The 11,740-nt window shown below is 36.7% G+C and overlaps 1 protein-coding gene across 2 annotated transcripts in view; it reads left to right on the plus strand.

Annotated features, from left to right (window-relative positions):
* stol (voltage-dependent calcium channel subunit stolid) overlaps positions 1 to 11,740 on the plus strand; it is a 524,452-nt gene that overhangs the window by 486,475 nt on the left and 26,237 nt on the right. For both annotated transcript variants that reach the window (XM_017616632.1, XM_017616624.1), the window contains 5 exons: positions 4,763 to 5,470; positions 5,545 to 5,642; positions 5,720 to 5,835; positions 5,902 to 6,113; positions 6,246 to 6,460. In XM_017616632.1, coding sequence (XP_017472121.1) covers positions 4,763 to 5,470; positions 5,545 to 5,642; positions 5,720 to 5,835; positions 5,902 to 6,113; positions 6,246 to 6,460 — 1,349 coding nt within the window. The remainder of the gene's footprint in view (positions 1 to 4,762; positions 5,471 to 5,544; positions 5,643 to 5,719; positions 5,836 to 5,901; positions 6,114 to 6,245; positions 6,461 to 11,740) is intronic.

The raw sequence follows: 11,740 nt of genomic DNA on the forward strand, positions 1-11,740 counted from the left end.
CGCGATTCTCGATTGTTTAACGGACGCGTACTAGAGGTGTACAATATCAGAAATGCAGTAATGAATCAAATTCACTTGACAGTAAAAAAAAGTGAAATCAATGCTTGCCCGCCATCAAAACAAACACTGTAGTGTCGCTGCTAACTATAATTCCTGCAATGACAGTATTTGTTTGCTTACTGCAAATACTGATTTACACTAAAGAGAGCAAAGTAACGGGGCAGCACAGCGAGTGCAGTAAAACAGTTGGGTGTGAAGTGAACGGCAGCAGTGTGTTCCATGTTAGTCATTTTGTGTTAATACGCCGTGATATTAGTATCAACTATTATTTTATAAACAGCATTTCAAATCATTTATGCACACCTCTAGTCTGTACTCAAGATTCTCAGAATTTAGGAGCCTCATGATTTCGAAAATAAATTTAGGCACTGAGATTTCAATAATTATTAATATAAAGAATTAATCGTAAGAATTATTAACATATGTAATAATAATATACCTATTGCTTTTTAAAACGTAAGCATGCAACGACGAACGGGTCCAGGTTTATGGGCGCTGCGTTCGAACGTCGCTAGTGGTTTCGCGTATCCACGATAATGTTTAAACATTCGTACTTTTTTGCCTTCCTTTTATCGGAAAGGTGAAAATCATATGAGTCAAACTTTCTGAAACGGGCCACTAAAATGAAGTTTTAGAATTTCAAATATGTTTTGGCAGATATTCAAAGATCTATATGTGAAAATTAATGTCTTAAAATATTTTTTTGAAAATTTCAATTTTTCAAAAATTTATTCATAAATGAATTTTTGACCTTCTTTTTATCAATTTTATATATTCCTTGCTATATTTCCGTAAATATTCAATGAAAAATAACCAAATTTTAATGGTGTATTCAGAAAAAGTAGCAGAAACAAAAAAGATATTCATATTGAAAAAATTTTATTTTTTAGTATTATTAAATAATAATAAATTTACCAATAAACAATTGACAATTTAACTGAAAAATTTTACGATCTTATCTGTAAAGTATACACTGACAATTCGTGCAAAAATATTTTAGTGCACTCTATCCCATAACAAAATTATAGTTTAAAAAACTATTTCGTATATTCGTACTGTAATCAGGTATGTAACTTGAGAATACAAATCGCTGCATCTTTTAGGCGCATCAATATTACATAGTTACATCCCGAGCTAAGAAAAGGAAGGCAAAAAAGTACGAATGTTTAAACATTATCGTGGATACGCGAAACCACTAGCGACGTTCGAACGCAGCGCCCATAAACCTGGACCCGTTCGTCGTTGCATGCTTACGTTTTAAAAAGCATATAGGTATATTATTATTACATATGTTAATAATTCTTACGATTAATTCTTTATATTAATAATTATTGAAATCTCAGTGCCTAAATTTATTTTCGAAATCATGAGGCTCCTAAATTCTGAGAATCTTGAGTACAGACTAGAGGTGTGCATAAATGATTTGAAATGCTGTTTATAAAATAATAGTTGATACTAATATCACGGCGTATTAACACAAAATGACTAACATGGAACACACTGCTGCCGTTCACTTCACACCCAACTGTTTTACTGCACTCGCTGTGCTGCCCCGTTACTTTGCTCTCTTTAGTGTAAATCAGTATTTGCAGTAAGCAAACAAATACTGTCATTGCAGGAATTATAGTTAGCAGCGACACTACAGTGTTTGTTTTGATAGCGGGCAAGCATTGATTTCACTTTTTTTTACTGTCAAGTGAATTTGATTCATTACTGCATTTCTGATATTGTACACCTCTAGTACGCGTCCGTTAAACAATCGAGAATCGCGTATATCAGTGTCACTGCCCACGGAAAAGAAGCGATGGCATTGATGGCTGCGTTAAAAAATGCATACTGCGCTAGTCTACAGGACAAAACTATTCTTTCGACCCAATATTGTTCGACTGATTTTGATTTTGTACTTTAGCTGAATATAAAAAATATGAGAAGGTGTTGGCGAAACGTTTTCCTAGAGCCAAAACCATCAAGTGGACACACCAGTTTCATTACTACAAACCCTCAGCTTCAAATTGTTTAGAATGTAAGATTTTTTCAAGCCACTCAGAATATGTAATTGTAAAAATATAAAAAAAAATCAACGCTGTAATTAAATAACAAAATTAGGAAACGTATTTAATTAAAAAATGTTCCATTCATAAAGTACCAATCATTTATAAGATACTTATGTTGATAAAAAGATAAGCATGCAACGATGAACGGGCCCAGGTTTATAGGCGGCGCGTTCCAACGTCGGTAGTGGTTTACGCATTTTTTAACTGCCTTTGAAACGAACGGAAAATCCTTTTTATTCATACGAATCGTTGCAAAAGTTCTGTTTATTATTTTGTGTTTCTATCAGTAAACGGAATTTCGCAATATAACGAATAAATAAAAAAAGAATCGGTAGCTACCTGATAAACTCCGTCAATTACCGACCGACTACTTGAAGTGTATTTCATCAATTACTTTCACAAAAAAATGTCCTAAGCGGTAGTCATCATCGGCTCTGTCTGCACTACCGGGAGTTACTAAAGTAGTCACTTGCGTAATTTATGGGCGCCCTCTGTTGTAGTTTTTCCCTATCCTGCTTACGACTGGTTCGACTCTGCACTACCATGTGCACTACCACGGGTTAATAGAGTAGCTACTTACCTAGGAGTCGGTGCAGTAGCTGTTCAAACGTACCGATTGACCCCAGCAGTTCTGGAGGGGCTGTCTCGCTTTGATTTCGGAATGCTTACACATTACACATATGCTCTTGCTCTTTATTTGCTTGTGTTACATTGCCAACCTTTGAAATTTTATGATGAATGGAGTGAAGTTTCACTTTGTCGTTGCCGTAAAGTGAGGAACAATTTATCTGCCCAGTTAGTAAAGGCAATATCTAGTAGAATATCTCATCATTTTCCATGGCAAGAAAAAAATATTGCACATGATTTAAAAGCAGATTTTGAAAAAAGATTTGCCGATTTGAAGTTATTTAAATCTACGTTTGAATACTTCATAAAACCTTTTTTATGTAACATAATTGAGGATGAATTTGTAATATCCGAAAAACTCCTTTCTAAGAAAATCGAAGAAAATTTGGAGTTTTTGGAATTAAAAGAAGATAAGGCACAGGAAATGCAACATAAAGCTTTGCCATTGCTTGGATTCCGGCAACAATTACCAGATTTAAAATATCCGCTGGTGAAAACAGCTGCGTGACGCACATTAGCTCTGATCCAATACATTTCGTGAAAAATCCTGTAAAACTGTCAAACAGCAAAATTACTCTCTGAAGTGAGAGTAAACAGTGAGTAAAAACAAAAAGTACGGGAACAAAAAATCCATCATTCCTGTTAAAACGTCAACCAGTGATTGCTTGACACTTTTCATGATTTTACCAGAAGAAAAAGTTCGGGTAAAATCTTGCAACTTCATTCTCTACACAACTCTCCAAAAGTCGCTCTCATTTACAGAATTTTGGAGGATTTTGGAGTACGGGAACATTTTTTCTGCAACTTCCTGCAAGTTCGTGTAAAATCCTGTAAGTTCATGGAGTACTGGATCAGAGCTATTTTAAATTTTTTGTTACAACGTATAACTGTGAGTCTTTGTATTCTACAGTGAAATTCGTAAAGTCAGAATACCGTTCACGTCAGTTGCATTCGCGCACCTTATAATTATTAAAAGTTATAAAAACTATAAGCTTTTTGTGTTCGTATACCCAAAAAACTTGCAAAGTAGGGGAAATCGAGAGAGCAAAATGACATTTAATTTTGAGGGAAAGCCGCTAGTTTCTGCTGGAATAATTTTTGCCAACAGCAATTTGCCAACAAGGAAACAGCTGATCAAAAACAGCTGGTTGAAATTTACGCAAATCCCTAAATTGAATTTGTTGGTTTGGAAGTTAAAATAGTAAAGTGCCACTAATTAAACTTGTAAGAAGTAAGTAGTTATTCGTTTAGTCAGTGAACTGTTTCAGGATAAGACTTCGGGATTTGTTTTATTACGTTTTCAATTTTATAATTTTGAATGTAAACAAAATTTATATCAGCTGTTCGTCTAACTTGCAAGTTTCTGCAAATTTTCTGTTCGCGTACTATTTTGGATATTTATTCCTGTGAGAGAACAGATGACATTTCGCCGGAATTTCGGTGTTGGACATTTTTTACTGGAGATTTTAAACGAACGTACCTATTGACTAACCAACATTTAACAGAACTGTTACAAACGGCTTTAACTGACGTAAAACCAGATTCAGAAAATTTGGCCAAAGGGATCTTTTGAAGTTGCTTTAAAATCAATCTTACGTACATTAGAATAATAGTAAAATTAATGTTTTTCGTTTCTAATAATAATTTTATTTAAAAATAAAATTTTTGTTTTTGTTGTATTTTTTTGTGACTCTTTGTAGCTTTTAGAATTTACATGTGGCTCTTTTCGGCCTCGGCCTTGCCCACCCCTGGTATATACATACTTACATCTAGAATTTAGTTGGAACAACACTGTAGTTCAAACACTGTTTGACTGAGTTGTTCTTTTAGTTACAGTTTTATGCTTTATATCGGTTTACCTCTAGGTTCCTTTTTAAAACCGCCCACATACATATCTATTTTATGAAAAATTTTTGGTATTATCCTTTCTTAAAATTGCGACACATTTACTAGGCTCGACTTCAAAATTCATTTAGTATTCATCACATTAAACATTTGACTATATTTTCTTTTCCCTCCAGTACAACCAGTCGGGCGAAGGCAGTCAATGTAATCAAGCCATTATGCTCATCACCGAGAGTACATCTGAAACCCATAGCGACATAATCAAGCAATATAATTGGCCTCATATGCCCGTACGAATTTTTACATATCTGATCGGTTCCGATTCGAGTAGTCGCAGCAACTTGCATGAAATGGCCTGCTCCAACAAAGGATTCTTTGTGCAAATCAATGATATGGAGGATGCTCGCAAGAAAGTTATCGATTATGCACTAGTTATGGCACGGCCCATGATTATGTATCAGGCCGATCATCCAGTACATTGGAGTCCAGTTTTCGTCGCCGGCAAGACAGGTGGTTTGGCACGTGACTCCGACTACCAGCGACGGCTGGTGACGACAGTTTCAACTCCGGTCTTCTATAGACGAAACCATTCGGTGCGTGTGGCTAATTTACTCGGTGTTGTAGGCACCGATGTGCCCATCGAGGAGATACGAAAAATGATACCGCAACATAAATTGGGGCCGAATGGATATTCGTTTATCGTTGATAACAATGGACGTGTACTGTATCATCCAGATTTGCGTCCTATGAGTGATGGTAATCAATATATTGATCAGTTGCGGCCGCGGTACACGTCGGTCGACATAACGGAGTTGGAACTGCCGGAAACCGAAGTGGGCAATGAGCATGAAATTGTCGAAATGAATAAGAATCTGCTGTATGATGTAAGTAGAGAGAGAAAACGCTGAACTCATTTTAATAAGCGGTGAGATTTAAAACGACTTTTATACGTCTACAGATGCGCAATGACATGCTTATGCCCAAAGAAGGTGAAACCGAATTCACTGTATTCAACCACTTTGATGGTATGAAACGTGTAACGGCGCGTACGCAAAGGTAAAGGTTATTTACCAAATCTATCTACTTTAGATCACCAAGACAAATTAGACTAATGTTCAATCTACACATTGCAGGTATTTTTATGGACCTATTGAAGACACGCCATTCACTTTAGCTGTTGTACTCCCTGAAAAATATGGAAGCCATGAATTAGTCTCCCAACAAGAAATACGGCACTCCCGCCGAAATGGTAAAGGAGTTCGATATCATAAAAATCGTGGCAATAATATTCATATATCTTCATCTTTTCGCACAGTGACCGAATACTTCAAAGGAGATAATTGGCGCGTACACCCCGATTGGGTGTATTGTGAGTACAACAGTGTTAGTGATTTAGAGAAAGAGCGTGAAAGCTCGGGCGAATATCTGTCAGCCTCTCGGGAACAAGAATTAAGTTTTGGCTCACCCGAAGAGCAGGTGTTACATTTCTTGGGTCGTGCAGGTCGGCCAGGCTGGAAGTGGATGTCGGTAAGCAAGTTGAATAATAAGGCCATTTGTTCGAAGAAAGCGCAACGAACCTCTGAAACTCAATCAAAAACATTTCATTATTAAACACACCAAACTTTTGTTTTTAACCACCAAATTTCTTTTTCTCTGCAGGTGCGCCCAAAACCACCGCAACCACACCACGCCATGCATGGTGCTACACCTGTCGGCCATTTTGCCCAACATCTAAATAATGTTCAAGGATCTCGCAAAGCTGAACCATACTTTTGCGATCGAACCTTAGTACAGAGTTTGGTGCGTGATGCTATGGTAACCGATGGTCTGGACCGAAATTCAACTGTAACTTCAACTGGCAAAGAAGATAAACAGTATGTGTCCGGGGAACATGCTGTGCGGGAGCAAGAATTCTCGCGCGTTAACATTGTTATTTTAATATCTTTTTTTCATTTTACTCTGCACAATGCAAACAAGAGATAACAATAATGGTGGGAATAAGAGCAAACACATTTCTCTTAATTATAGTTGGTCGTGAACACTTTTTGAACACCACTTATAATAATATTATATTATATTATAATATTCACTACTCGCAAATTCCTATTAGCTTTGAAAATACCGCTAAGAAAATAATGAGCTCATGCACATTCTTCTCACGGTCTTTAATTTAAACCTCCAACTCTGTCATAATATTTTAGTAATTTTAATACCAATTCTCGCTCAACCTCTTACCGAAGAATATTCAATACAGCACTAACATTAAATTGGCAAGTTGAGCTAAAAGCGGGGAAGTAGCATACATAGATAATGTTTTCCTCTACATTGCACAGAGGGCCAGATAGAGAGAGTTTAAAATGCCAGAATCATTTATCAGTGAGACGAAGTTTCAACTGTATGTATTCTATGGGATAGAAATTAACGTAAAGTATGTCAAAAGACTACTAAATTTATAATACATCAAATAAGCGTGGTAGAACCGAAAATTCAGTATTACGTAAATGCTGCGACTCTTATAAAAAACGAGATGTCTGTAAACGCGCAAATAAATTTGGCATCCATTTTATTAAAACAGTTGTCAGTTATTAAGTAAAGACGGATTCTAAAGTTTTTAGGGTCGCTGATCACGAATGTACCATCAGAATTTTAATATTCAAAATGGCGGAAGATTTTTTAAGAATCTGAAAATTAAACTTTTGAGCATATGATCGCAGTTGATCTTTTTCAAATTAAATGGATTTATATTTTTCTGGCTCCACACTGAGTACGCCATTTTGAATATAGCATCCGATTCGTAATCATCAATCTCAAAAATTTAGAATTTTAACTCCAAAAATATCCACGAAACAAATTTCAACTAATTTTAACAAATTAAAATAAACTGACCGCCATATTCGATCCGCAATTTTGAATTTTTTAAATTTAATATCAGGTTCGTAATCAGCGACCCCGAAAACGCCAGCGAGCAAGTTTTAAGCCAATCCGATAAGATTTTTAATTTAGCTAGTTTTGACTCTTCCTGGCCCACAGTGCATTGCCGCAACAGAGGTCATTCTACTCCAGACCCATTCGGTAGGCGTGTGTTCCCATCAACAATGGCCTTTAATAACCCTGATTGCATGTCGAAGCAGTGACCGCTTCAGCCAGACGTGTTGTAAGCATTGTAAATCATCCTCTATTCGGATGGTCGTTAAGGTTATTTTCCAGCCTGAATTCGCAAGATTATTACAGAATACCCGCGTACAGAGCGGCACTGATGACCCGCTATTCATCTCACATGCTGTAAGTTGCCTTATAAATGTGTATGCATATACATATTTGTGGCTTGGCTTCTGTATTATGTATGTGCATATGTGTGGGACCTACCTACTGGGGATGCCAATCCCGGGAGCCCGGTGTTTTTTAGGTCCAGTAAAAGTTTAATTATTGCATTGATAGTCAGAACTTTTTTATGAATTTTGAAGTATGATTTTTGGAAAATGCCGTCCTGACTGCAATTAACAAAAAGCTTGAAACTGTTCTTTTAAATTGCAACCTTTTTTAGATTTAAATGAATGTACTCACAACGTCTCTAATGTAAACGAAACTGAGAGTTTTAAGAAAAAGTTCCATAATTTTTTAAATCAATCTACTCAAATCGAAAAAGTTTTAATTTATTCGACGTGCTGGTAAAAGAAGTTCAAATATTTGGTAGATGAGGAGATAGGAGTCACTAACTTCAAATGGCTTTATAGTTGAGCCTAAAGATGTTTTTCATCAGCAGGTTTTGTATGTAACAAGTTCAGGCCAAGATTAGAAGACTCCCCTTTAAATACTTTGCTGCTCTTACGTACACATTTCAAGTGCAATAATAACAACACCTGCACAAAAAATGGGGTGTGTGCTTCTAACAAGACCAACCTACCGACATGTACTTCGACTCTGTGAATCGGAATCTGATGTCCGTTTGACTCGTTCACCCTCAAAATTTCGAGTTAATTGCGAAAGAAATGGCAAAAAATCGTCATTTGTGTATGGAGTAGAATAAACATATTTAAAGAATTTGTTTTTGTATATATTTTTTATTAATCATTACTTTCAAAAGTACCTGGTATTTACATTGTTATTTGTGATGTATGCGTTCCTCAATCACACGGTTTTTTTCAATACAATTTAAAAAATATATTTCTTTTAGATTTGTCTGATTTAATAAATATGTAAATTTTACAATCAATTTATCGTAAATTTTAAATGCTTTCAGATATTGAATTTTTACCCATATTCATAAAAATTATGACTCAATGTGAATCCCGAGATTACTGAATAAATATCCTGAAATCCCGGGATCACAATTTTCCTAATATTTTGGCATCCCTAGTATCTACCTGTCACCACATTTAGGGTATGTTTGCACTCCATGACTGGCTATCAGAGAAGATAGCTACTGCATGCAGATGGATAGAAGAATCGGTCAGCTATCATGCAGCCAGTCTATCCTTTTCGCATCTTTATACCCATCAGATGCCAACGGGTATCCAGAGGTAATGATGTACATAGGTTCTGGGTTCCGTGGAGAACACTCCCAGCCGCCAAACGCCTGCTAAATATACATATATAATATATATATAATATATATAATATATACGGATTCGTTTCCAGCACTTTTTACAATAAAATATATGCTTCAAAATGATTCCTGAATAAATTTGGTGTCGAATGTTTGGCCCACGATGATCATAGTGCAAACGTACTCAGATTTTTTTTAATCCTGTATCATGAAGATGTGTAGAAGCACCATACCTATAAAGACTCTCTATACATAATCCCAGTTCTCTAATAGTCAAGGCACCCAGTGAAGCAAAAAGGATTTATCAGTGCCAACTAACAATCAAGGTCTTCGTAGGATATGACTTGATCATCCCAGTAATGACAGAGACTTAATTTCACTACTGTAAATTTACTACTGTACTAAAACATTTTACCTCGACGGCTTTCCAAAAAACCAACGGGTTGCAAGCAATTCTCAGGAGGATCGATGACTTGTATATCCACGACGTGAGACCAGCGCGTTAACCCCAACTCTTACCTGATATTGTGTTTTTATCTCGGCTCTATGCTGGAAGAAAGAGAAAAGGGAGGATAGCTGAAGTTTTGTATTTGTATTTTAACTTTTAAATGAGAGTAATGCAGTCTAAAAGCTTAAACAGTAGGCAGCGTTGATCCGGATTAACTCGGACTTAATCTGGATCAACTGCAGTTAATTCCCGAGTTGATCCGGATCAACTCGGGAATTAACTGCAGTTGATCCAGATTAAGTCCGAGTTAATCCGGATCAACGCTGCTGTCTGTTTATGCTTTTAAACAGCCTACACCAAGTGCACAGATTTATGTCCGTGAAATCATACAAAGTACATATTTTCAAGCACATAGGGCCGGGGTGTCCAGGCAACATTCCAGGTGTTTCTCTACTCAGGTACAGGCTAAGAAGTACCTTGTAGTAAGACTCAGTGGATGGCCTCGCAGTGCTTCTAGAAGTAAGGCTCATTGGATGGCCTCGCAGTGCTACTAGAAGTATTAAATCTACTCTTATTGCTGGTAACAAGAAATCAATAAGTTTGCAAACATGTGGCCCTGCCTACGTGTCCACACCCTTTCTACCTGCCGTTACATGCACTGATCATGTGATTATTTGATTTCCTGTAGAGGTGTTGGTCAGTACGTCACTAGTGAGGCGTCTGAGCGAACTCCCTTTTCTACAATAAGCTTCGCGTAGGTAGTCTATATATATAAAACAATAGCCGTTTTCGTTGCTCGGAGTTAACTCAGAAACTACTGCATAGATTTCAGTCAAATTTTCAGAGGTTATACCTTGCATATATGGTCCTATTATAGGCTACCAGAAAACTCGCTAGGTGGCGCTGGGGTCGAGTTATTTATAAAAGTCATATTTATGAACCGATTTCGTTCAAATTCAAAACGTGTGCTACCTGTATGATGAAAAATTGGTTTCCTAAAAATGAACCCGCTATATTTTATAAAATCTGATTGAAATTCAGTGGGTTTGCAGAAAAGGGACCTAATGGATTGCGCTGCAGCCGAAATATATAGAAACCTACACGGGGTTTGATCTGCTTTGGCCCTATATTCATCTTAGACCAATTTACTTTTTATAGGGCTAAATGGAGGATTCGTTTAAGTATGCATGTAAAGACCGCAACATTGTGTAAGCGCACCTTTGTCTGATGCCCTCATACACCCTTAACCCTCTAGTAGGCCAATTTTTTTATGAGTTGAAAAAATCAGGAATGGGTGATTTTAGCACGACAAATCCAAAAATGATGTCCATTTCGATCTGTGACCGTAACTTTTTTCTACAAGGGAGAAAAACCAAGACCGTCTGGAGACCGGCTCGCCGATATACTTTGACATGTTCTCAGCTTTCTCTTACACAATGTTAACCTACGAACCGGCAATCCCGTCTGCAGACGGTCAAAAATGCAAACTGGGTTTTTATGTGTCGGCAATCCGGTCTGTAGACGGTCTGTGTTCGAAAGCAATTTTCTCCATTTCGAATAGTGATATAATTATAAAACCTATATTAAAATACGGTGCTTTTAACTACGAAATCCACCAAAATTTTGTATATCAAAAAATTTTTCAAAAGAAAAAAATTCTTTAATTACGAAATTACTAAATAGCAAGAAATAATTAATTTTAACCGTGTCTTTCACAATCTGTAATTCAACTGCCGATTAAAATAAAACGGATTGACATAACGGATTCAAATTAACTTCGCCGTAAGGGTACGATTTTTGTCTAAAGATCGTGCCTTACGAATATAGAAAAAAATTATTATAGGTGCACTAAAAAGGTGTTTAGTTAACGACCGTCTGGAGGCGGTTCAGCCTACTAGAGGGTTAATGCGATCTTGCATTTACCTCTGATTGAGGAAATTGCTCGGGGCGGCCGTTTTTGTAGCAGTAGGGCTCAAAGAAACCAGTTTATAAATATTAAGACGAATTGTAAAAGTGGCGAATCGCCAAGGAAAGATTCGACCACATCCGTCCATGAAGGAATGCGGTAGGTATATCAATGGCTTCAGTTGAACGATATTTAAGAGATCACGCGACTCATTTAGTCAATGTACGGGAAAACTTTTCATCCTGTGGGGGGGG

The sequence above is a fragment of the Rhagoletis zephyria genome, unplaced genomic scaffold (assembly GCF_001687245.7).
Source record: "Rhagoletis zephyria isolate East Lansing unplaced genomic scaffold, Rhagoletis_zephyria_1.1 Rzeph_scaffold_00026, whole genome shotgun sequence".
In the NCBI taxonomy this organism is placed as follows: Eukaryota; Metazoa; Arthropoda; class Insecta; order Diptera; family Tephritidae; genus Rhagoletis; species Rhagoletis zephyria.